This window comes from Colius striatus, chromosome 4, assembly GCF_028858725.1.
Source record: "Colius striatus isolate bColStr4 chromosome 4, bColStr4.1.hap1, whole genome shotgun sequence".
NCBI classification, from domain to species: Eukaryota; Metazoa; Chordata; class Aves; order Coliiformes; family Coliidae; genus Colius; species Colius striatus.
Window position 1 is genome coordinate 38,003,652 of NC_084762.1, and position 27,611 is coordinate 38,031,262.

At 38.2% G+C, this 27,611-nt stretch overlaps 1 protein-coding gene across 9 annotated transcripts; it reads right to left on the minus strand.

The window, feature by feature from the left end:
* SOCS6 (suppressor of cytokine signaling 6) lies at nucleotides 1-27,611 on the minus strand. Of its 9 annotated transcripts, none has more exons than XM_061995715.1 (4): nucleotides 27,118-27,611; nucleotides 26,353-26,519; nucleotides 22,713-22,852; nucleotides 1-6,000 (listed from the first exon to the last, which is right to left on the minus strand). In XM_061995715.1, exon 4 carries the CDS (start codon nucleotides 5,873-5,875, stop codon nucleotides 4,271-4,273), a length of 1,605 nt encoding a protein of 534 aa, XP_061851699.1. In that variant the 5' UTR covers nucleotides 5,876-6,000; nucleotides 22,713-22,852; nucleotides 26,353-26,519; nucleotides 27,118-27,611; the 3' UTR covers nucleotides 1-4,270. The 9 variants fall into 9 exon arrangements, 8 of the variants coding, with proteins under 8 accessions (XP_061851699.1, XP_061851697.1, XP_061851702.1 ...); XM_061995713.1 differs by having other exon boundaries at nucleotides 26,991-27,611; XR_009818676.1 differs by lacking the exon at nucleotides 1-6,000 and adding an exon at nucleotides 19,561-19,639 and having other exon boundaries at nucleotides 26,991-27,611.

Sequence of the window (27,611 nt, forward strand, 5' to 3'; positions counted from 1 at the left end):
CCTTATACAATTACGTTTCAAAAATGTGCAAGAAATTACTATAAGTTTGTTTACAAATCAAAACACATTAAAATCAATGGACTTTGGATAATTCACTTTGTGGTATGCTTAGTACAAATAGTGCACACCAGGTCTGAAACGGAGAAAAGTGTAAACTACAGCAATATGGATTGCAAGTATTAACTTCATGGCACTCAATCATCACTATAAAAATTCTTTAACCCAAGAGGCATTCACATTAAATTCTTTAAGAGTGTTTCATTATCTGTATAGAATTTAGAACCCTTTCCAGATACAACACCATATTTCCCATATTATGAACTACCACTTAGTCCATTTTTTATTTATAAAGAATGCTTGAAATTTTCATTCTTATAAAAAGATTTTAAGAAATTAAATTGGCAATCATTAATTTATCCATAGCTTTGCTCAGAATTTGAAAGTTCAATGACAGAGAAATACTTCTCATCAGAATCATAGCCTGTATATTGCTGGTATGTTGTTTTAAATGTGTGATTCCAGTATTCACATAAATGAAATGCATCAAAACAAAAACTGCACAGATTTCACTTAGTCCAGCAGTCAAAATTCACAGAAAGAAAAACAGCTCTAACAAAATACAAAGTCAGCTCATATGAGAACAAAGAGTTTAATTAACAATTGCATTCCTGATCCTTCTGACAGAAAAATATTTTGATAAAAAGATGGCATTCACTATGTCAACAGCAGGGTAAGTGCTATATCCTTCAAATAGATCAAAGAACACAAATCACCTTCAGTTGTTTATAACACTGACTTACAAAAAAAAACAAAAAAAAAACCCACACAGAGAAAATTGTGCAAATTTATTTTTCTATTTCCAAATACAAGGTGTTGTTTTATGCTTCTAATTGGTAAACAATATTATCAATAATGTCAATAATTTCAAATGCTCAAAAAAGGAGCTTTATTTCAAAGTTTCATATTCAAAAGCATTTTTTTCTATAATTCAGTTGCATAAAAACCATACCTTTTGAAACTTTAAACTGTTGTGCTGAATAAATAGCCACATTTCTACTCTATAAGGATCATGGTCAGTTAGCTTTTACTCTTAGGGTATCTACTTCCAAAAGTCCACAAAATATCTTCAATCATTTTCCTTTTATTTGTCAAGGACACTGTGTTCCTCTAATTTTCAAGAAGCAGAACATAATTTTTGTGGTTACTCTGAGTACTTTTCAATTTTCTCATACATAAATGTTACTGTTTTTCTTTTATATTAATCTTTATTGTAAGAAATTGTAAGTATCTTTAATGTTTTCAAAGTAATTTTTCTGGGTTCCTTCACATGGTTGGCCAGTTACCTCAGTATGAAAAAAAAACACCATGAGGCTCCGATTAATGAAACCTGTAAAAATAAGTACTTATGTCTATTTACTACTGATTTAAAATCTTTTGAGTCTTAGTAGAAATATCACCACCATTTTTTATTTAGAAGCAAGTGCTATATGGTTCTCATATCCCAGGCCTCAATCACTTTACAGCATTCCTTTTGAGGAAGCATTATGGTGGGGAAAAAAAAAATGACAAAGTTAACTCGACCTGATTAAGTTCACAGATTAAGAACACAGTAAGGAAGGCAATTTTAAAAAAATGGATCACTAAAGCAAAGTTGTTGCATTTTGGTTTTCTTTAAAAAACAAAAATCAACATGTGTGAGTGAACAAACTGAAAGCATGGGCAAAAAATTTGGCATGTGTGTTCTTGCATGATTTTCAATTCAGCAATAAGACCTGGATATTATTTATATCTTCAAACATTTAAGTTTCACTGCAATAATTTAATGCATGTGGCATAGCATGAACATATGTTTAATGTACTCAATAGTGGTATTAAATGGCAAAGAAAATATTTAATATACTATAATCTTTCAAAGATTCTGTAGAATGCATAGACCCTCTAGCTTATATGGGGAAAGAATTTTTAAAGTGAAGAAAATGCCAGAGATTTTCTTCTAAAAGTATGTATCTGAAATTCATACAAATTATTTTCTTTTTCCTCCCCACAGACAGAATCAGAACACTGTACCATACAACAGGTTATTGTGCCTTTTTTAATTTAGTGATCCTGATTCAGTGGGGGTGGGAGGGTCTGGGGGGAATTCAGTCAGTAGAGGAAAAAAAAGAAAACAGAATTCACACTTTCATACATATCTCTCAATGGCAGAGCCAACAAATAACCTATATAGACTGCTCTAGATTATTTTTTTAATTCTTAAAACTTTATCAGACTAAAAAAAAAAAATTCCTTATTTTTCCTCCCTTAAAAGCAAAGGCAGTCTTACCTACCTTTGATTTTATTTTATGTATTTCTTTTAAACATTATGGTCAAAAAATAAATTAAAAAAATATAAATTTTGTCTATCAATTCAGGCAACCCAAGATGTAGTGCTACTGCACCACCTTGCAGCAATACTGTATTCAGTACTAAAGACTCATTTCAGGGGACAAAAAGGCTACATTAAATAAGAAGAAAATGACCTAAACAAGAAAGCTGTATCAAGGATGAATAGCCTTTTCTAAGCTTATGTTTACTGACTAGCCATTTTTACTAGAGACAGGGAAGATGACATTCAAAAACAGGAAGCGGTGGCAGAGGCAGGCAAAGCTAGCCTCTCCTCCAAGCTAGCTATGACCCCTTCAACAAATAACTCAGAGATATGACAGAATCAAGGGCAAAAGGGAGCGGGCTGAGGGCACACAGGACGACAAGAGGACACAGACACAAATGAAACAAAACAGGTAAATGCCATGAATTAACCTCGCATGACAGAAATATTAGTGTAGAACCTATACTCCCCGCTGAAAGTCTTTTTTACCCTACAGAAGGTTAGAATAACTGTAAGCTTTTAAAATGCCAGAATCTTTGACAGATATCATAAACATTTACTTAATTGGTTCAGTGTTTTATATGTGAAAATATATTTCATGACAATAAACTTAAACATTTTCTGCGGTCATTGAATATCCAAACCTCTTTCCCCTTATTTTGAAAGGCTATGAGAATGGAGCTTTAGAGATACATCTGAAGCATCTTCAATCCAAAATGGTATCAGTCTTGTTCATTCCTCCCCAAAACACATTTAAAAAAAAATGGGGGGGGGGGGGGGGGAGAGAAAATGTTCCAAAGGATATTAGTGTATTACTGCATTTCTGAAGAGGAAAAAGTGCAGAAAAGGGAAAATGACAAAATTTAAAGTAGCTTGAATATATACTGTAGAAATTGTCCTGTCAGAAGTTCTACCTGATCACTAAAATGGCTTGACAATTTATGTTCCCATTATAATTCCTACAGTCTTCCTACAAATGCAGGCAATTCTCCCCTGCCCATCCACCCCCCAGGAGAAGGTCAGAGAGAAAACGACAGAAACAGGACACCCACTAGATGTTCATTTAGCTGATGGCATGATTTTAAAAGGTAATATTGGACCCAAACATCACAAGCTCCTTATAGGTACTACACACTGACTTTCATAGACTTGTCTTTTTTTTTTTAAAGGCCATTTTTAGAAGGACAAAATGCTGAGACAAGAGGAAGGCTAAACCAACCTTTTACAACAGAAAAAAAAAAGTGTACAGACAACACAAGGCTTAGGGGAAAGGTGGTTTTTTTTTCCAAAGATATGCTGCATAACCATATTCTTATCACACATCTCTGTCTACAATTTCTACATTAGGCCATATCTCTCTAGAAATTTATAATTAGGATATTAGGAAATGGTTTTAAACATAGATATAAATTCTGCAATTTAGAACACCAATATGTTTTCATCCATGATCATTTTTTTTTAAGATAGGCTATTTTAAAGGAAAAAAAAATCCATTCAACAAGTTTTATTTGACTTTTACTTATAGTTGAATACACATGAAATGTGCTTTCAATGCATAAAAATCACAGTGGATAGCAGCAAAGGACTTGGGGGAAATTAAGGAGAATTTTATCATTCACATTGTGATTAATCTGCACATTGATGAAAGATAGCTATTTCACACTTCTAAAAATAAACTTGAGATCATTCTTTCCAAAAAAAAAATGCCCCCCAAAATACACAAAAAAAACCCAAAACAAACATAAATCCAAATGCATTACTTTTCTTTTACACACACAAAAAAAAGAAATATTTTTATGGCAGCAAAAGATTTTGATAACAATGTAAGTCTGTAAACTGTAATTCAATCTCTTTTTGTTGTTGTCATTCCCAAAGTGCAAGATGCAAGATTCCCATAAGCTTTCAGTAGTGCTTTTCCTGTAAATAATCCTTCATTTTGTTTGGCAAAGGCAGTTTCTGAATCAGGTCTATTCTGGTGTACTGACGTATTACAAAACGACACAGGTATTGTAAAGAACGCACCTGCATAAAACGAGACACTGGATTTGTCAGTCTCACTGGATAAGTTGCAGATCCAGGAAGTCGGGATCTTGAATAGCAAAAAGCTCCATTTTCAGAGTCCCTGATTGAATGTTCAATTAAGTCAACTATAGATGTATGTCCCTCCACATCTGGTTGTTCATAAAAGCTAAACCTACCATTTGAGTGTTCAATTCTAGTGTGAAGAGTTTTTCCATGGGAACGAAAACTCAAACTTAAAAGATAACGGTCATCAGAACTATCTCGAACGAGAAATGAGCCATCAGGCACATTAGCTAATTTTCCCTCTGCCTCCCAACGTGTAATGGGGCCCCAGTACCATCCTTGCTTTGCAAGCTTTTTCAGTTCTTCTGTGAGACTTGTCACAACCATAGGACCACTGTTCTGTACAGAATCATAAACTCGTCCAACTCCAGGGGCAGTGTTAGGATCAAAATTCAAATGGCAGCGCATACTTTCAGCCACGTGGGCATCTGTGCCATTCAATCCATTGAAGTTCCTTTGGATTTGATTATTCTGCATTGGAGGTAGCAAAGGTGAGAGTGGAGGGACATCACTGTGAGTAACTCTTGGGCTTTGCAACATGACTCCTGTGGTACCAATCAACAAACCATTCACCGTCTGGTCCACAAAGATATCTGGTGCAACGACTACATCCTGATCCACCTGGCTTTCTTCTTCATGGAAAGCATTTCCCCCCACTTGAGAAGAAACAGTTGAAACTTCCATGGGTGAGGAACTATCCAGACAGTAACTACGTGATCCTTCCAAAGGATACATTCCCTCATCTAAAGGCACAGTATACTGAATGTAGTCCTGAGGCATTAATCCAATAACTACAGGCACATGTTCGTCAATATGAAGATGCAAGTCCCCGTTCTGAGATTCTGTATTTTTTAACACACTATTTTGCTCCTGGAACACATTGTCTGACTGCAAATCATGGAAGTCCTTTCGAACGCCATTCAGTGCTGGGCTTGGATTGGAGGAATGGACCAAGGCCTTAACTTTCACTTCCACTTTGATGCAAGTCTCTTCTGAATTTGTAGGTCGAAGGGGCCAAGGAGTTGGACTGTAATGGTGATTACGGAGGGAAGTAGATCTCAGAGGTCTTTGAGCTCGCACATCTTTGAAGGTTATTGGAGCAGATGAGGAAGAAAAGGTGTCATCATCTGCAGAGCTTACAGATGGTGTGCTGCCTTTGCCTTTCTGTTTTTGCTTTGCTGAAAGCCTCCTTTTTAACGTACCCATTAGGCTTTCACTTTTTGATCTGTTTTTGCCTCCTTTTTCATCTTCACTATTGACTTCACAGCTAGCCAAATCTTTGCCATAGCAGCTGCCAAACAAGGAGTCATCTTTTCCAAATTCACTTAATGATGGCTGTTGAACCACTACAAAGTCGCTTTCATCTTTACTTTTATTTAAGTTAAAGGATTTGCGAATTGTTTTGAGACTAATTTTCTTCATTATGACAAGTTACCAAGTCTGGTTGATCAGCAGTGCTTGTGGTGATGGAGCCTTAACACACGCAGAGCAGCTTCTGCTTCATTTATGTGTTTTATCCAGCCTCATTTAACTTCAAGAGCCATTTCCTGGAAACAAATAAAAAACAATTAACTTCACAAAAGAGGTATTTTCAAAATTATTCATAAGGGTTACAGAATAGAAATTGCATCACTTAAGTAGTAGTAGGCATCAAATAAAAGTAAATATAGAGAGGTTGACTTGGAAATCAATCAGGGTCAAAAAAATAACCTGCTACATCTGCCTTGGACATTTCTACAACTTTTTTCTGCTTTCAGCATATCATTTTTTAAATATACACACATATCAGATCACATTCATAGGCATGTGTTTTAATGGACATACATAAAATTTTGAAGCACTGGAACACTTCACTCTTCAGAAGGCTCCTAAAAGATTCCCCACAAAAATAACTATAGAAAATGAAACTATAGAAGATACCCTAAATAACAGGATTCCTACATTCGGGTTAAACTGTGATTTGTCTTAAAAATCTGGTCTTAAAAGGTCATACTTTTTTACATAGGAAAGTTAAGCAATATTCAAATAGTTACAAAATTACAGGAAAACTAATTCTAGTGAAAAAAATCAAGACATTAACAGAAAAGTAACATCTGTTTAGAATAAGTCATAGAAGTCCCCTCCTGAACTTCTATGATTCTATGAAAAGTTAATTTCCAAACTCTTGTTTTAGGCATAGAGAAAGAAAAATCACAGGCTTTCCCTTCCTTAGTACTATTAAGAGATTTTCTTCCTCCAGCATCTCTGCCAAGTGGACACATCTGCTGAAGTCCCAGTCAACTGCTCCCATCTGGAATCTTCAGAGTCAGGTGCCTACCTCCTCCATAAATTTGACTTTTCAGCTCATTCATCCAGGAAAGATCATAAAAATCTAGGGAATGGCTAGCCAGGTCAAAGTTTTCTGAAGTAAACCGAACACACCTACAGTGAGAGCAAGCCTTTAAACAAGTCTTCCATATGATAACCACTCTACTTTTTGACATCTCTTGCACATATTTTATCCAAGATAGGAGGAAGTAAATATACTCTGAAGTCAAACACCTTAATTGATCCAGATATTCCTCCTTTTTTGCATGTACTTAAGAATATCAGTAATTCTGCAATATTTGCAAGTGTAGAATTTTCCACGGTCTACATCTAGAGGAAGCTGAAGCAGAAGAGTCCAGCATGCACCCCTCACAGGAATACATTAATATGAGCTATGCAACTTCTTTGCAATACTCAGCATTACAACAGCTTTGCTAGTACTTTGTACTAATTACACCACCACTGAAGTCTCCCACCTCATGATATTCCAGTGCCATCTGCTGTACAGTGAATTTAAACAGTAGAGACATCTCTAGAAGATCTCCTGGTGGGTATTTGCAACTATAAGCAGACTTTGAACTATGCTAATGCACTCTCAAAGCCTGGTGGCTATGCATGCTGAAATACCTGGAATATACAGATGGAAAATAGGAGATTAATCAGATCCAGAAAAGGAATGAGATGTTAACACACAGAATTACAGGCTAAATGAAACTCTGGCTTATGAACTTTCGTCACAAATTCTGCATCTTAGGATCTTTAAAATTATAAAGGTGGACGAAACACAGACCTCTGGACAAAAAATAACATGTTAGTAAACTACCATGTTACTACCCATGGTTCCCTTTATGCTTATATATAAAAAAAAAACCCCTAAATTTGCTCACCTCATTTTATAGAGCAATTTATAATAATCATATACAAACGTGAAATTATTAGTAAAGAGAATTAAACCTAAAACTTTACAGATTGATTCTCAGAAATTTGAAGATTACGTCATGCAATCATACATGTTAATTGTGATTATGGTGGCCAGCAGCAATTTATGACTTTTTTTTTTTTTTAAAAAGGCAGTTTGTGCAAATCTAGTTTGATTATTTAACACTGCATAGTAGTTTCAGTTTGATACTACAATATATTTATGGACTATAATCATAAAGCTATCTCAATGCAGTGTTTGCAAAAGTAGTTCAACAAAAAGTTTGTTTATATTTTTCTGGCCTTTATTAATTTCTTATTTTTTCAAACTTCTTGGTTAGGCACACTCATTTCCCAAGACAAATACCATAAACAATGCTGCTAGAATACATTACTACGTAAGTAGAACAGCATTAACTTTTAGGACAGAAAACATAAAGTTCCACATAAATATAAGAAAAAACTATTTCACTGTGAGTGTGACGGAGCAGTGGCACAGGATGTCCAGGGGGGTTGTGGAGTCTCCTTCATTGGAGGACTTCAAGACCTGCCTCAACACGTTCCTATGTGACCTGATCTAGGTGAACCTGCTTCTGTAGCACTGCTGAACTAGATGATCTCTAAAGGTCCCTTCCAACCCCTACCATTCTATGATTCTATGATACTGCAGACATACACTAAAATATAACTCATGGTTGAAAAAGAATTGTTTTCAAAAAGTTTAATGAAACCACTATCACAAAAATAGCTTGGAATCCTTAACGATGCTTCAGTTAACTTAGACTTTCCTAACACAGATATTTACCTGCTCATTTATTTCCATAAAATGAAACAGTAGAGCACTGTAGAGCTCAGAGACATTACCTGTTGCCCTATCGCTACTTGCCCTGGTAAAAAGTCCCTCTCCAGCTTTCTTGTAGGCCTCTTTGGTACTGTAAGGTTGCTATAAGGTCCCCCCAGAGCCTTCTCCAGCCTGAACAACCCCAGCCTGCTTTAATAGGAGAGATGCTCCAGCTCTCTGATTATCTTTGCGGGCCTCCTCTGCACTTGCTCCAACAAATCCATGTCCTTACGCTGCAGGCCTCAGAGCTGGACACAGTACTCCAGGTAGGGTCTCACAAGAGAAGAATAGAGCAGAAAAAGTCACCTCCCTCAATCTGCTGGTCATGCTTCTTTTGATGCAGCCCAGGATACCACTGGCTTTTTGGATTGCAAGCCTACATTTCTGCCTCATATTCAGTTTTTCATCCACCAACACCGCTAAATTCCTCTCTGTAAGGCTGCCCTCAATCCCTTCATCACCCATCCTGTATTTGTGCTTGGGATTGTTCCAATCCCTGTGCAGGACCTTGCACTCAGCCTCGTTCAACTTCACAAGGTTTGCATGGGGCCACCTCTCAAGCCTGTCAAGGTCCCTCTGGATGGCATCCCTTCTCTCCAGCGTGTTGGCTGCACCACATAGTTTGGTGTTGTTCTTCAAATCAGTAACAAAATATTATTTGTCTCCTGCCATGTACTTGCAGTTTCAGTCTATGTGAGTACAAAAACTACACATACAATACTCATTAAGTAATGAGAAATTAAACAGCTATTTACAACATCAACAGTTTCTGATAGAATGCATACACTATATGGCAGCTTTCAGCTTTCTCACTATACACACAGTTAACGTTAAAGATGGTAATGAGTTTGCCCGAGCTTCATATAAATTCCTACATTGTATTATGAACAGTAATCTAAATTCCATTGCATACTGTTACATCCAGAAAACAACAAAAAATGGGAGATAGTTTTAGTACTTGTTTGCCTGCTAACAGATAAACTATTTCAGTATTAAGACTGTGTACCTGTTTCTCTAGCAAGTGTGGAGAACCTCAGATATACACCCTCATATAAAACTGGAACAAGGTAAAAAACAAATCAGAAGCTCACCTGACAGCACTTTATACAATTTAAAAGTACTTCAGGACTCTTATTTTTAAGATAATTAATCAAAGACCTAAACACTGAATAGATGTTATTTACTGCAAATTTAAACTTTCACCCTGTAAGATTTGAACACATGAGGAAAGTACTGTCAGCTTCTCTAGAGGCCAATACAATTTAGTAGTTATTACATAGATGAAAACTTCAAACAATCAAAAAATCCCAACAGTAATCTTGTAATTTCTTTTTTAAAATTTTCCTCCTTTTGCAAAGATGAAAGGGAAAGCCGTTCACGGGCACTAACGTTCTAACAACATATAGAGTAACCCTAACCACTATTAGTAACCTTTAGCAGAGAATAAGCAAGGTATGCTTTTCATAATAAGTTGTCATGGTTTAGCAAGAAGCTGTTTTTTGCTTGGTAACAGGGGTAGTGGGTCACAGCAAAGACCTGGTGAAGAGTTTCTGGACTCTCCTCCAGCTCCTGGGTTCAGATCCACCTCCAGCCCAGCTGGGCCAATGTGGCACGTCTGCAATCATTATTTAGGTATGGGAATTTGAAGTGCTGGTAGGAGGTGTAAGAGTGATACAAGATGGAGACGAGCACGTGGACCCCACAGTCAGAGAAGGAGGAAGGAAGGAGGAGTAACAGACCAGAGGCCCCTCTGCAAGCAGTGGTGAGAATGCAGACTGTACCCCTACAACCCATGCAGGGCCATGGCAGGACTGAGAGCCCCCAGCAGCTCTGTGTGAGTGCACCCAGACAGGTGAGGGACTGTGTGGGGAGGTGGCCATGGCACAGGCCATCCTGTAGAGCCTGCAGGCTGCAGAACAGACCCACACAAGAGGCAGAATGGAGCTGCAGCTTTTGGGATAAATGCACATAAGAGCTGCGCGTGCAGGGCTGCTGTGTGTGTGAGGTACCTCACGGACTTACAGGGAGGACTGGTGCGGCGCCAGCCTGCCCTGAGGAGAGACAAACGGCAGAAGCTGTCGGGAACAGACTGACTGAAACCCCTACTCCTTGCCCCCCTGGGCCTTTCAGGGGACTGGAGGAAGTAAAAACACCAGGACCAGGACTCTGAGCCCGGGAAGAGGGGAGAAGTGGGGAGAAGGTGTTCTTAAAGGGCTGGTTGGACTCTTCATTGTTGTACCACTCTGTGTGTTGTTTTATTTTGGTTATGTTTTGCAGTTTTATGGTTATGCTTTAGTTGGTATTGCATTGAATTACTTTCTGTTTTCTTCCCAAAACCGAGTAGCTTGGTCTGTTTTGTCCTGGACCTTAAGTAGCAATTAAGCTCTCCCTGCCCTTTGGCAATCCTCAGGTCTTCAGTACTTGAGGCTAATTGTGGTCTTTTGTTCCCTGATGGGCCTAAAGCATGACATAAGTAGAAAAGCCAGGTAAAGTAATAATGAAAACTTGACACAAAGCATTTTTTCTTCAGCATTATTAGTGGAATTAACTGTATACAAATCCAGGAACAGAACCATTGAATAAGTCTGAACACCTTGACTGCTTGCCTATGGCCTTCTGTTGAAAACGGATGTCCCTTAACATCTGAATTTCCCTGACTTTTTTTTTTATTATTTAAACTACTTAATCCATGGCTGCTTGCACTAAGTCCTGCTCTTCTTTCCCATATTTGGTTGCAGGACAGAATATTTCTATCTGATTGGTAGTTTTCCTCTGGGGAGTAACTGAAGAGTGTTAAATGGCATCTCTGTATTACAGTTCTTCTGTGTATATACAGTGTTGTAACTACAATAATCTCATCACTACAATCGCCAAAACCAGTTACTAACACTCACATTCCTCACTCAAGGTTACATCTCCCTTACGGAAGGATGGCTGACTGGGATGCATGTCTGCTCCTGAGCTGCCACAGACACACTAACCTGGTGTATTAAACTGAAATCAGTACCAGTTGATATCAGCTGGTACCAGCTCAAGCACACACAAAACATCACGATACCAGTGCTGCTGTTCGAGTAGGAACTTCTGGGTGAGCTGGATGGATGACAGCCAGAACAGTAACCAACTGAGAATCAACACCTAAATAGGGGAACAAAGCAGACTGTATTTGTTATACACTTATTAGAAGACTGGCACAAATACCACCTTTCATCACTTTCTTTCAGGCAGACATCTGTTAAAATACACTAACCAAATCTTTCATGCTGAGAAACTTCAGGAAAAAAAGCCACAACTTGGCTCTAAGACCCTGATAAACCATCAGAGAGGAAAAAAGGAGCAAACAAAAGAATAACACAACAGATCAATATATGCCAAGTTACTAAAAAAAAAAGAAACAATCTTCCTCAATGAAAAAAAGAGAAGTCACTGAAGAAATCTGATGTGTGTACTCCATTTGAATGTGTTTCATTTCAGGACATGGATGGCAAATAAACCTTTGTATTAATTTTTTCCACAGAGTTGTGCAGAAGCAGATGAAGAATGAGAATGATGCTCATTCAAGCTCAGTTTTAATTTCTGTCTGTTTTACAAGACTCAAGCAATCAGCGTTGAAGTAGGCTGTCTGTCAGCAAAAATTAAGTTTATTTTCATATGGAAATGTAACTTTGCTGGGAGATCATGTATGAGAATTCCTTTCCAAGTAAGGGTCTGTCCCAATTCTCCATCCTAACAAAAGGTGGATACACCAAAATGTTTCTCCTCAGTTGTAAGGTAAAGTGGTACCTTCAGCATGATAACAAGGAGGACTTTATGCTTATGGAGGAAATTTGAGCAATTCTCTTAAACTTTAACACAGTTCTGTTAGGAGTCTGAAAACTTGTAAGACTACAGTGGTCTATGAGCCAGCTTCTCAATTAGCAATAAGGATCAATATAGTGTTCTGTAAAAATTAATCATTTTGAAAATATGATTCTATGCCTGCTACTTGAGAAGTTTGTTTTAAACTAATACAGTGAAAATGAAAGGAAGAAGGGAAAGACACTCAGGAAAAAACACTTCTGTGCTTTTTATGAACAAGTATCCACAAATACCTAAATGCTGCAACATGTATTGAAAATAACATAACCTATCTAATTGCACGGATGCATGCACTAAAACCTAATTCTAAACACAGTTTGTTTCTGAATCCTGGTGCACTTCAGAATGTAATTTTAGAAATACTGCCCTTCCATTTAAAGCATATGCCAGAAAGACAGAAAAAATAAACCAGTCACATTGATTTTTGTGGTCAGCAATTCTTTTAATATTAGTGACTAAAAAACATAATTGTGAGAAACTGTTTTCCAACTCTTCCCAAAAAGGAAAGGAAACACCTAGAAGACATGCAACAGCTAAATATTACCACTTCATATTGCCTTGTATTTATGTTGGTTTCGTTTTCAAAGTTTATGTTGGGCTACTTTGGGCTCCTATTTCTACAGCAAGCAGAGAAACACTGTCACTGTGCAACTTCTGAAACAAGAACAAAGCCAGCTGAAAAAGAGCCTATTGCCGAGAGATATTTTGATGATGAGACATAAAACAGGTATCATGAATGATTTTTCCTACAATATTGTCAGGAGAGACATTCAGCTCCTCAGGCCAAACCTCCGCCACTGATCAACCCCACAGTATGCAGGGCATGTAACCAACAGACAATACAGAAATACACCACTCAGTTTTAACATGAATATGTGCTTATCTGCATCCAGGAAAATAACGCTAGAAAAGAAAGGAAACAAGTGCAGAAATTATAAGAGAAAGAAGGAGAATACAGGAAAAGTAACAAAAAGAAGCCTCACACCATATATCTGATGAAAACTATAAGGGTTTACACAGGATTTTCCCATACTTCACTGTACTATTTGCTGATATAACTTTTTTTTTTTATGTTGCCATTCTTCCTAAATTACAAGCTGTTCATTTGTTACAATCATCACATTTGCGTCTGACTGTCCAATTCATTGGACATGAAAATGAAAAGAGAGGAAGTAGCATTTACACCTTGTAGCACCAAGCAAGTATGACTGATAATAAGAATTATGCTTTCCTTAAGGTGAAACATGGGATACTCTCTTCTTAAGGAACAGAAACAAAAACCCTAAGCAACATATCAGAACAGCTTTAAAGGCACATATATAGAACTGTTTTCTTAAAAAAAGTTAGATTTCACTTTCAAACACCTCAGAAGCTACATTATCTAGCCAAATGAGGTCTCCATAGCACATATTTGTAAAACTGGTATTTTGACTAGCAATTTGTGAACTGCTCATCTTCCCTCTTCCATTTATGCTTATCAAATAGACAACTGAAAACGTATGTAATTAGCCTTTGTTCCTACAAATAACTTTCACTTGGCATCAGAGATATGCAAAAACAGAAAAAAAAAATCTGTACAAAGTATTTCAAGGTAGTATAACTACTTTCAAAATATCCAGAGGAAAAAAAGTTATCTTCATAAAAATACCCCCCAAAAATATCAAATTAAGAACATACTTTTCTTCAAGCAATAATCCAAATTCAGTTATCTAATCTATTCCACTAGGAGCAATAGAAATATTGTTAAACTCTAAGAGAAATTGATTTGATACAAATTTGTCTAACACATGAGCTGAAACAAAAGTAGATTAAAAAAGTTTTTAAAATAAATTTGTTTGCAAATTCAGTAAAAAAGAATCACACTTTTTTACCATATGAAGCACAATTGGAGGACTCATGCTTGAAGGAAGATTCATTTTCCTATTTTTGAACTTCTCTAGAAGGCTATGAACAAATGCCAATATACCGCAGTCTTAAAACTGCTTTTGTATCTACCATTCTGCCTTGGTTCTCATGGAACTTGGATTAGTTTCAAACTAATCTCAGCTAGGTTAGTTTATGATTAGGGCTGAATTACTCTTTAAATTCACAGGACCAGGTAAAGTCTCAGAGTTCTTTGCAACTATCACTCCTGCCACATCTACCATGCCATTTCCAATAAAAAGCTTTCTTTTATTAGAAGATAACACTCTATCCTCTCAATTTAAGCCATGATGCAGCAATCCTTTATAATACAGTTAAGTCTACATAAATCGAATGATTAAGTAGACCCATTTACAGTCTCGGGGAAAAGAGACCACTGTGCCTTGATTAAAGAGAAACAAAAGTGCAAGGATCTTTCCCACAGTTATCTGTACAATGTTCACACATGGAAACAAAGCTTGACCAAGCAAGGCTCTTTCTGACTGTATGCCCTGCAGCCTCTTCAGGGCTGCCTGACAAAAGTTCTAGCAAATAAGCAGATAGGTAATGTCTCAACTGGGGGAGCAACCATAGCAAAAATTCAAATTACTCTGAAGTTAAAAGTAATATAAGGCATGGACATTTCTAAATAAAGGAAAAGCTTTCCCTGGGGTTCAGAAGTATCTCCAAAACCAAGGAGGAAAGTGGCATGAAACAACTCCATTCCTCACAGAGACCTCTTTATTGTAATAGAAACCTCCAACCCTTAAGACTGCATCTTTGTTCATTAGAAGCAAAAGTGGTTTGTTACTATGATTTGGTTTTTTAACTGCTAATCAGATGTTACTGAGAAAGGTAATCACTGTGATAATAAATCATTTGCAAAAAAAAAAAAAATTCGAAATTTTAAAAAATTTCCATGTGTTGAGTCTTTATTTGAAAGTGATCAGTAAGTTCCCCTAGCAATTTCACTTTCTTGAAAATTTAAAATACAACCACTAAAATAGTCCTAGACAACATCTATCAGTGAGGAAAACCCTTTATATTTTCCCTCTTGAACAACAAAATACTGAGAAAAATCATTTTATATCCTTTGTCTGAACTATTTATATAAGAAACATTGGAGGCTATTTCATTACACTAGAAGTTCAAGAACTCGAAGTTGAGAAAAGCCTAGAGAGTTGGCTGAGCAATTCTCTTTTTTTCCTTGCCTCACATATGGGACAAAAATCTACATTCTACTCTCCATCATTCTTTAAAATGTATGATCCTATCATTTACTTACAGTATACTAATTAAACTCCAAATTCTCACAGACAGAATTATTGGCTTCACTGAGGGAATTTTTGCCGCCTCTATATCTGATGTTCAAATGTTAATGTGCAGGCATTTAATGTTCTATTCAACACTTCACGAGCCAGAACATCGAGAGCTCAATTTCTATATCTTTAGATGGATCGATAAGCTGAATAATATGCACCATCAGGCCAAAGTAAGGTCATTTAACTCTGAAACCTGAATTCTGAAGACAGAATGATGAGCGGGTGGTGTGTGACCTGTTGAAATTTTGAGTGAATACCTACCTACTTAAATCCGTAATCTCCCCCATCTCTCCATGTATGTATGACAACAGAACCAAATTACCATGATTCCAGTCACTCACTAAAGGAGACCAGTTAAAGCTTGTGGTCTCTTTCAGGGGTTTGCTGACAATGAAGAAATAAGCAACATAAGACCTTGGGTTTCATCATTCTATGGAGACATATGCAACCTTTCAGGATATCTTCTGTCACTGTCCTCTAGTTAGTCATAATTCAACTTCCTGACTTTATTTAAAACTTTGCAATTCAGCAGATATTTTAAAAAGTCTTTTCAGCCCAACTACTTCACTTATCAAAGCAGTAAGCAAATGAATCACCCATCTTACAGGAATAAAGACGTATCAGGTAGCTGGATGACACATAGAAGATCCATCAGTGATATATTATCAAAAGGACTTTAAAATGTGGGGGAAAACAAAATAAAACAATAAGACAGCCTAAATCACAAACAAAGACCAAGACACCAAAGTTACAGAGGCGGTTAATAAAAAAGACCAAAACCAACCCCTTCCCCCTGCCCCAAACCTAAACCACTCTTCAAAATTCTACATCATTATTTTCTTTGCATGTTGCACTTCCATTATTTTCAGACTAACAAACAGACCAACAGTATTTCTGCACAGATTTTAACCTTTACATGACACAAACTCTGAGTTTGCTAAACCGGTGTCTCCAGTGAGGCACATAGTATTCTCACAAACCCAATCATATTCTGCTTGCAACACAATAGATATGAGGCTGATGGCCTGCTTTCCAAAAATACAACTCAAAGGAAAGTACATTTTGACAAACTGCAAAGGCCAGAACTACAACCAGTTTTACCTATAAAACATCTGATTTTTGTCCAAGTTAAGATTTTTTTTTTCCACTAGGCTCCCCTAAAATAAGCTCCTCTCAAAATCAACAGAAGTTTTAACTACTTAGGTCACACCAGAAGAGCTAGGTTCTTTAAGACTCTTCAGACATGAGACCCTTAAAATGTTGTTCATCAAAATCCTTCTCCCCTTCACTTGCACAAAGCTACTTAACCTAGGAAGTACAAAAATTTCAAAGGTTGGGGTTTTTAAAATCTCCTCAGTAGCCCTTAGCCTTATTTTTTCCATATAAAAGCAGAAGTGTTAGTAGAACAGTATCAATGCCTACCTCATGACTACACCTTCATTTGCCTCCTTAGGCATGTTCTAAAACTGTCTATCATCACCTCACAGAATCACGACTCAAAAACACTGTGACAACCACTTCTTCTTATGGACATCATGAGAAGTGGAAGAATGACCACAGTAACCCCCTGGATCACATAAGGAGCTTGCACCAATGGAAGTGGAACTACAAATTCTAGCAACTGGGATACTGGTCATTTAGCCATCGAGGAAGGGAAATTCTCACTTATTCTTGATTAAAATGTGCAGCAACAGTTTCAGATGCAGAATGAACCAGGCCAGAACATCAGTCTCAGGTTCTCCCTCTCCAAGGCAGTTGCTTAGTCCACCAGGATGAGAAAACAGGCCATCTCTAGCCCTTTCTTTTTCACCTCTGTTAATCTTCTACATAACAGCTTTAAAAGGAGGAAAAGGAAACTTTCTGTTTCTCTATTGAGCAGCCAAAAGACTGACTTCCTGAGTAGTTCTTATCCAGAAAGGACTGAAATGGAGAATTAAACTTGGCTATTTTACACCATAAATGAGGACTTTAGCTACCCAGCTGTTACATCCTGTATTTTACATCACTGGGAAATGCAGCTTGTACTGCTTGCAGGCTGTGAAACTGGTATGTGGAAATGACAAGGGATTGTTTAGCTATATAATTTTACATTTTATTTCATTGCAAATAAATTCTGTTCATCACATGGATGCTAGGCCCAAAGTCCACCTATTATATGGTCCCCAGTAAGTGACAACAATATACTTCACTCATACATGCTTGGGAATCTATTTTAAAGGTGAAACATTATTTAATATATCAAGCATAAGGAACACACTCTCACATAGTTATATTTATGTCTCATTTATATTCTGGAAAACCTATTTAACAAGACACAATTCAGTTGAGATTAATACTAGTTAGATCTATGCTCTGCTTGTACTTAATAGAAGGGAAAATTTCCTCGAAGTTTACATAAACAATGTTATCGGAAAAATGTTATTCATAACTTCTTTCCAAGTGAACACACTTCTGCCTTTGTCACTGTTAGTAGAATGGATTTATCCATTATGCACCTGTAAGCACCTGCAGTTTAAGCCTCAAAGAAACACTTCACCCAGAAAAATACATGTTCCACACTGCTGAACTACTTTACTGCTAATGTCCCATACACTTGTGTAAGTATTCTAAGAGGAGGTTTTAATTTTTTTTTTCTTTTTTTAAACCAAAGTCCAATTTACATACTACTTACCATTAAAAATTCAGTTGACTTATGTAGTAGTAAAGAGACAAAGTGATAAGCACCGAGTCTTTCAGTGGCAGACAAAAGCTAGTACAACACAAAAGTAATTTAATCCACAAAGTTAAAAAAATATTAATTTTATTATATTTTTCTTTTCTTTTTTTTTGAAATAAATTTTCTGAAAAACTATTAGTACTTGGAAAGTGATTAATTACACTGGATTTATTCGGTATATTCTGAAGTGAGGAAAAAAGCCACTTCTGAGGGATACAAGACAGAATTCATACTGCCTCTGAACAAGTAATGTGAAAACAAATCCAAGTGCTCCTCTTGTTTGAAAAGTCTATTTCCCCACTATTTGTACTTATATAAATACTTATAATAAGACCTTCAATTTTAAGTACTCCAATCGTTATTTTAAGTTCCGTTAAAAACAATCAAATTTGCAAGGGCAGGAGGGAATGTGTGTGTGGGTAGAAGTCTCACTCACTTTTCCAAAACTCTAAGCACCAAAAGATAGACTGTTTTAAACAGAGCTACTCACATGTTCACCTTAACAAATCCAAGTAAAACAATACTATAACATTTAATGTTTCATTACTGATTCTGAAATTGGTTTCAGAATCAGAAAATATGTTTCATAAAAAATGGCAACAGAAGGGTCACATATTATCAGGTTTCTCAGCAGCACAACACGCAAAAACAAGGCTCTTTTCCACTATTACAACTCCAAAATATTTCTATTGCAATCCTTATTTCAATGTATTTTATTTCCCTTATCTCCAACATGTTACTTCCTCCTTTAGACTCTGATTTATAAACTTGCCTGTCAACTGCTAAACAAAGTTAAGACAGTTTTAAAGCTTTCTAAGAGCACAAACATTCCTCACTTAAAGAAAGTTTGTACCTGTATCAAACCACATACAGGAAGATTAGGTTAGGACCACTGTCAACCTCAAATCCAACAATTTTATGTACAGAATATCAAACAGTATCAGCTATTGAAGATCAGTCTATCATGGTCAGTAAAACGGATACAATCAGTAAATTATTTTACAGACAAGCCAGTACAACGCAACAAACTAGAGGGGAGGAAAAAAAACTGACCAATCAAACAAAAAAACAAATCAGAGAAAAAGGAGTGCCTTCTTTCTGTTTAAAGACTGGGGGATCTGCAGTCAGGTACGTGCCTAAGAGGAAATCTTCATAGGGTACCTCTTCTAATTAAGCAGCTGCCCCTGGAACACACTCCAGCAGCAGAACCTGGATGAGTCAAGCAGAAGTGGCAGCCAGTGTGTGCCTACTGCCTCATCTTGTGTTCAGCCTAGCTGCTCCTCCCAAGGTCTTAGGATCCACTGCAGAAAGCAACCAAAGCTCTGTATTTGAAAAAGTGAGAATGCAAAATACATCTTATTTAAAATATTTCCCTTCCATTTTCACTGGCAGGAGGCTTAGGAAGGACAAAGAGTAAATTAATTATCTTCTTTATGGTTTAAAGCCTACCCATATATGGGAAACAGTAGACATGGCTGTGCTTGAAGTACTGTCAAATATATAAACACACCTGTACAGAGAGCATTATCTCAGTCAAATCTCACAGAATAACTTTAATTTTTTGTTTCCCTTGAAACAGAAGGTGAAACATTAAATAGGCTCTCTAAATAGGCTCTCTGACAGTCCTTTAAAGCCCAAGGGGTGCTTTTAAGAAGGCACATACATTAACACTGCACAACTAGCACACTGACCAGAATGGGAACAGAATTTTGACAGTATAGGCAACTCTGATAAGCCATCTTTTTGAGAAAGTCCTGACTTGTCAGAATAAAAGCTTTTCATGTGACTATATCAGTTCTGACAAGGCTTATGCTACATGCAAATTTTCTAACTTTGGGTCAAAATTAAATAGACTCTTAATTACTCATGATTAACATCAGGAAGTCTGGTTTGTTTGTTCCCCCGCCCCCCCCCAACACCTCTACTTTCATTACCTGCAGATAGGACATCTCACTCAACCAGACAGTCTGATGGAGAATATTTTAGTTAAATCTTTTAGACACACAATGCTTTGTCCTGATGCACACTGGAAGACTTTTGGGGTTAGGTTTTGTTTGTTTGGGTTTTTATTGTTTTGGGGGAAGGAGTGGGGATGGGGTGGTCAGGGTGCTTAAATAATGTTCCACATCAGCAGACAATAATTTTCCACATATCCCTAAACTAATTTTGCCAATATTCAGTCCCAATCCAGTAAAGATTAACTAAGTTTAAGAAGATATTTAAATCAATGAGATTGCTCATAGTACATTATGCTTAGCTTGCACATGAATTCAGGCCTTACCCTAAGCAACTTCACACTACTGTACAAATTCTCGCATGCAGAATCAAAGATAAAATTTTCACGGTCCACATGAAGTAATGTGCTCAGAAACTCAAAGCCCTTAAGATAGCTAACTCTAGAGCAAGTTCAAATTTCTGCAGAGCCAGGAGTGCAGAAGCCCATCTGAAAAAGCTAGCTAAGCTTGAAAGTCCACACATGAAAAAACAAAGACAGAGAGGGTCATGTATATGCACACACACTTGTTTTTTCTCCTGTTCTCTCCGACATACATTCAAACGTACATACACTATAAATAAAATGAAAAAATGGATCAGCCCAATTTTTTTAAGAGACTAGACAATACATCTCAATGCTGAAACAATTTTTATTCCTGTTTTTTATGACAAACAACATTTAAAATACTGCAGATCTCAAAAACCACTTTTTGTTGTAACATACAGAACATCTGAGTCAGTACTGATGTAACAACTTCCCTTCAGTCATCTTTTGACCACCACTGGATTCAACAGCAAATTAAGACTAGTGCATTGGTCTGTTACCCCTTCAATACAAGTCTGCAGAATGTAATCATTTTCCCAAATAACTCTAGTTTTTTTTGCACAAAACCATACCAAAGGCCTAGGCTAATTCTTTGGTCATTCCTAACCAATAGCTCTCTTCCTTTCAAAAGCCAGGAAGAGGAGAAAAGTCAATGTTTCGGAGCAATGTTTGGATCAGCATTTGTTTTGCCTCTGTTTTCAACTGAAGAGAGAACTGGGAAAAGGGGAAAAAAAATAATAGCCACCAGTCATCTATATTACAGAGATCCAGTCTTAAGATCTTACACATAACGTAGCAACTCATACCTCTGAATGCACAAACCAACTATTTTGGAGTCTGTCTCCTCAAGCTGACCAAAATTCCAGCCTGGCAAACTTCGTCAGCATAGGTTTTTCCCTTCTCAGTAGATCTGTACAAACAGCTTCTGTTCCAGTGAATCTAGCAAGAATTCTTCACTTGCAGTTTCCACCAGATCCCAAATGAAGAAAGTCAATCTGAAAAGCTGCCTACCCTGTTTTTCAGAGTATAGCTTCCATAAATCTCACCCCAAAAGGCACATCATCTGCAACCCAAACCTTTTGACTTCATATCACTCACCTATATCTATTTTATTAAACCTCCTAATTTGATACCTGACTAACCACCAAACAGGATTCCAATGGTACTGAAAGTCACTACTCGTGCCAAAAACACACAGTCAACATTATAGCTTGTAACTGCCTGGTCTTGTAATACTTAATAAGGCATACTTGGGAGAGATAGGGTTCCCTAAATGAGAAGAAAGAAAAAAAGAGCAAGTTTGACCACTGTATCAGAAACATCTTGGAATCAAACAAACATGCTTTGGAAATGTCTCGAGTAGCCTACTAGTTTGTTCTCAACCTATTTGAGGAATGCAGACTGCTTTAGAGAAGGAAAAACAATCACCTACTCAAGACTCCTACAAACTGCTGTTTTAGCACATTTACCAGAGAATATCAAGATTAATTAAGAATAAAACTACTCAAGTAAAACAGAGATTACACACTATAAAATCAAGCCTGACTGGAATTTCATTTCCAACAATTTGGAACAACATTTCCAACTCTTTTGTCAAGAGTAGCACTCTGTTTATTGTTTTAAGTAATACAAAATATCCTTGAGGAACAATACCAAAAGTGTTAAGCCTGCAACCTCAAATCGTAAAATTTATCAATTTATCTGCTTCACTGCACTTACCATATAAACTTCAGACCACTAAAATCTTAAACAAGTCCTCTCACAGATCAGTATTGTAAACCACTCCAAGTTAAATAATTCAAATACAGTTGCTAAATGTAAATTGCACTGGGAAGCCAAGAAAAATATCCCATATCGATGTGATTTACTTAACAGTACATATAGATTCATTTTTATTGTTTAAATTTTTTTAACTAGAGACTATTTAAGAAAACTCTGGAAAAAAAAACAACACTAACATATACTATTTATACCTTCACTGCCAGAGAAAATGGCTTTAATCCAAAACTGTTTTACAGCAGTTTACAGCAAAATTATTTCATGTTTATAACAAAAATTCCACATATTTTACAGACCTGAGATTTCTTTTAAATTATCAACCTATTGCACTTGGCAGATGACAGGATAAAAGAATGTTCCATGGAAGACAGGAAGCCTCTTGAACTCCACGTGCCCCATATATACACAATAGGAAGCAATGTCTGGAGAGCAGCACCTGTACAGGAATACATATACACAGAATCCTTAGGTTGGAGCTACCTGCAAGCAAGATTTTTTTTTCCAAATTCCTCCAATGGATTTTTCAAGTCAAAGGCAGAAGCACCAGCAGACATACTTGCATCCACAATAAACAAATAAAGCCTTGTATTTAACTTGCAGAGTTTTCTTGGTGATGCAGCAAACAAGGAACAATTTTTTTAGGTAACATTCTTGTCATAAGTGAAGCTAACACTTTGGACTCTGAGGAACTCAGTTATGCAAATGCTTAAGGACACAAAAAAGGGCCAATAATTTCTAGAGTATTTTAGCTTTATCGTTTTCAAAAGAAAATTTCATGACAGATATTGGTTTAAGTATTTTTTTTATAATAAAATATCTAAAGATAGGTCTGTAAGTCCGTACCGACTAGAAAGAATAACAGGTTTGCAAACCCATGCACCTCAAAACCTGTTGGAAGTTACCTGGAGTTGCAGATGCTTATTGTTTGCATGTCTGTACATGACAAAAGCAGGAGTTAGCAGGCCATGAAAACTGGTAGAAGAAAAAAATTGGTGTAACTTTTACTAAAAGAGAGCTTAAGCGATGAGACAGCTAAATTTCTAACACTTTAATCTGAAAGTTTTAATTATCATGATAAGCAGATTCAGATTCTGCATCATGTTGTCTATTCACATTCATCCTGTGTAGACTCTGGCAAAGTTTGTGTAACCTTCTTTATATATCTGATATATTAGACAATGCTTAATGTACTGTCAGCTTTACATTTTCACCCACAGCAGTAATTCAAGTCCAGCTTTTTTTGGTTTTAAACACCAGGAAAGGTTGGTGGGAGACATATTTTTTGTTTTAATAGCTTAAGAATATTGAGTTAAGAGTGGGAAAAAAACCCTGCTGCAACAAATACTCAAGGCTATGAGTTTTAAAATGTCTGTTTCAAAACTAATTTAACTTTCTAATACAGAAATTTATTCAACTTAAATAGTACAGAGTTTTACTTCAGAAATCAACTCTTTCTAGAGGAAAAAGCAAAAATAACAATAAAAGAAGGAATTCACTGTGTGCCATAAATCTTTATCCTCTGTGGTACCAGAAGTATATTTGAGTGGTATGCTTTTTAACTGTGGACAATAAATATTCCATTACAAGCACAATCTTCTTGTTTTCTTAAAAAAAAAAAAACAACAAAAAACCAAAAACAACACCCAAACAAAAGACAAATACCACTGTATGTAACCTGCCATCTGACATCTTCAAGAAAATTTTTGAGATTTTGGGGTTTTTTTTCTTTTTTTAGGCATACTTCCTTGTCTGCTACTACCACAGCTTTACTGGGAGGTACTGAGAGAGAATCTGTAAGAACTTGGGAGCTTTGCATCTGTTATCTTTTGAAAACTGATAAATATTTGCAGAAAAAATAAGCATACACTATAATGGAATGAAATTAGATTTTGGCACAAACATAAGGAACATTATTAGATATTGTTATTTCTCTTTAACTCAAAGTTCTGTATTTTTTTTCACTTTAATCCTTTACAATATGAAGTCAAGTTGCATAAGACTCTACTCCCCTTTTCAGTCTGTCCTATCCAATTTATATTCAATAAATTTTCACATTTGCATTCCTAAATTAGGCTACATTTACCTTTAAACTACTTGTGTCATGATGCTCTTTGGAGCATCCCAACCACTTCAGCTACACTCTAATTTGTGGCTAATACATATTAAAGCATTACCAACAAAATGCTGAGAGTACAATCTCCTTTCTAGCTACTTTATGTTCTCACTCAGCTCCCTGTAACATGATGCACTAGTATGCACTACCCAACTAGTGTTGTGTAGGCCCAGAAGTGCAGTAAAGCAATAGCAAATAAGGTACTTGAGTGGACTGTTTTCAGTTTTGCCAGAAAAAAAAAAGCAGCAAATAAGTAGTGAACTCAAAGCAACACTATTAAAGTATTTAAAAAGTTTATGTTCAAGTTACTGTGAGACTACAGAAAATTTCATAAGAGCAAAAAGAATTAACTTGCTTCCTCAGAAGAACTATTAATTAAGAGCTCACACTCTCATTGTGCCACTTCTACAGCACTAAGAAAGGTTAGGAGGTGTAATCTACTTGCCGAACAATGTGATCACTTATTTCTTGAAACCATCTCTCTCTATGAGTAACCCCAGGCATATGACTGGACTTCACAAACTAGGATCAAAGAAGTTAACTGCATAGTATAAATTAATATAAATCTTTTTTAGATTTCAGTATGTCAACTTCTCAGGAAGTTTAGGATTATTCATCATGTCTCCTGAATCCACACAAACACTTTGATGCTGCACACAGGCAATGTAATGAAGTGAGGCTTAAAAAGGCCTTGGAAACAACACAGTGCTTCTTCCTTATGACTCCACAGCCTTTCAGCTTCTCAGGGAGCTGGCAAATGGGGGTATCTCTATGTAACTCTACACTGTGACCACTCATACTTTTAAGTATTCAGGCTTAAGTGAACTGAATTTCAACTTTAAAAAAAGTCTACTTAAATCTCAAAACTCAGGATATAGGGAATATGTCTGATTAAGCAAACAACAGGTAAATGTGATTTATGTAAAAGCCTGGTTCCAAACAGAGTGCAATGCTATAAAAGCAAGAAATATGTAACAGGTAGCAGACTCCAATATTTCATTAAAATAAGACTTCTGAAAAAGCTGAAGTTTGCTTTTCATAAGTTTGATATAAAACTGTGAGCTACAATTACTGCCTTATTGTAGAACGCTCCAAAAATACCTACACATTCTCCACTGGTTAAAGTCTTCCAGCCAAGCTAAGTTATTTCTTTCACAACTGTACCAAAGCTTCCATATTTCCTACAATCTGGTGATGTGTTTATCAACAACAAACAAAAACATTGCTTTTTTTTCACCCAAAACAGAAATGCAGATGCACTATTCCTCAAGCACTTATGCAGACAGCATCTGCCTAAGACAGCAGGCCTACAGCAGGCATTTTTTTAACTACAGGTATATTAATAGGATATGGTGTAAACATTCCTGGCACATAGGAAAGAGGATATGGAACCTAACAGTAAGAGAGTTACAATAATTTAATAAGAAGAGAAGCTTTTCCTGACTGAAATGTGTTCTGCAAACAACCTCTTCAAGAGAGTACCCTGCACCTCAAAAAAAAAAAAAGTTACCAAGATGATTTTGAAAAGATAAGAAGGGGAAAGAATAAAGGAGGCTGAAAGAAAGCATCTCACATTACAGAAGTGTCATCCTCTGCACCTCTTAAAATCTCAGTGTTTTGCAAAGGCTAAAACTTCAGCGAAAGTGGAGGCATGGGCCAGGACCAGTTGTTTTCTGCGAGAAGCCGCACCATTAGGGAAAGAGAATGTGGGAAGCAGCTTCCAGAACAATGAAAGCCAGCAAAGTTAGGGGGGTTGGTGTTATTTTCTGGTCAAAGGCAAGTTTTCAGGTGCCGCCTGTCACAGAAAGCAGCCTTTCACTCACCCTTTCAGGAGCCCTTGGCGCACCCGCACCTTACAACGACGCGACGCCCCGCACCCCGGGGCTCCTCCGCCGCACAAGCCTCGCACTGGCGGCTCGAAACCGTCACCTGGGGACACCTGCACACCTGGAGACGGGGCCATCCTCCGACCTCCAAAACGGAAAGTGAACTGGGGGGAACAACCTAATTAATCCGCCTGCGTTAATAGCACCGGTAGGAGCTGGGTGCCTCTGGGGGAGAGGGAGGCGAGGGGTAGGACGGCGGACTATGCCGCCAAGGCGACGGTGGGGGGGGGTGAGGCGAGAGGCCGGCCGCGGGCCCCTCTCGTCACGGCGGGGATCGGGCAGCGCCTCGGCGGCGCGGGCCCGGCGCCGCGCCGCTCCCCGCCAGCCGTGCAGGCCGCGCCGCGGCCCCGATGCCTCCGCAGGGCCTCGCGCCGCCGCACGCTCGGGGAGCCAAGCAAACAAAGAGACAGGAGGCTGGGGCCGCGGCTTGGGAGGAGGGAGGAGGGTAAGCCGCGAGCCGTGCCGACCCCATTCCGTGGCTCTCCCCCTGGCCCGCCAGCCCTCCCCGGCTACCGCGGAGACAGAGAGGTGAAACGGGCCGTGGAGCGCTCGCCCGTTGTTCTGGGGACGCTCACCCAGCGGAGGCCGCGGTGTCCCGCTCCTGGCGCGGGCCTCTCCCTGGACACCTCGGCGCGGCGCGGCCTGCGCCGGCATCCGGGCTCGGCGGCGAGCAACCTCCCGGCGTGGCGAAGCGGGACTCACCGAGGAGGAGGAGGAGCTGGCGCTGCTGTTGCTCTTGCGGGGCCCGGCCCGGCTCCGGCTCCCTCCCTCGGCGTGCCGCCTCCTCCCTGTTCCTGGCGCCGCCGCCGCTTCCTCCGCCTCCTCTGCCCCCACCCCTCTGTCCTCGGAGGGGCGCACGGGGGCGGCGAACCCGCGATGGCCGCCGCCTGCCGGGGGTAGGCCTGCGGCTGCGGCGCCCGTGCTCGGCCCAGCGGGGTCAGCAGGGCCCAGGACGCCCCCACTCCGGCCCTCCGCTTTCCCCGCTGCCCCGCCACCGGTCCTCCGCGGCCCGTCTGCCTCGGGCCTCTTCCTTCCCCGGCTCGGGGCGCCTGTCGGCGGACGAGGGAAAGCCGGGAGGAGCGGCTGGCTTTTGTTAGCCCCGTCCCGTTTTTCCGTCCCCCATCCTGCTCTGGCTTTGGACCTTTCCCCTTGGCTCACAAATAAAGTTCACATGCAACTAATGTCTCTCCGTTTGT

Excerpts from the sequence above, each read along its gene's own strand:
- SOCS6 (XM_061995712.1), bottom strand. The coding sequence starts at position 5,875 with ATGAAGAAAATTAGTCTCAAAACAATTCGCAAATCCTTTAACTTAAAT.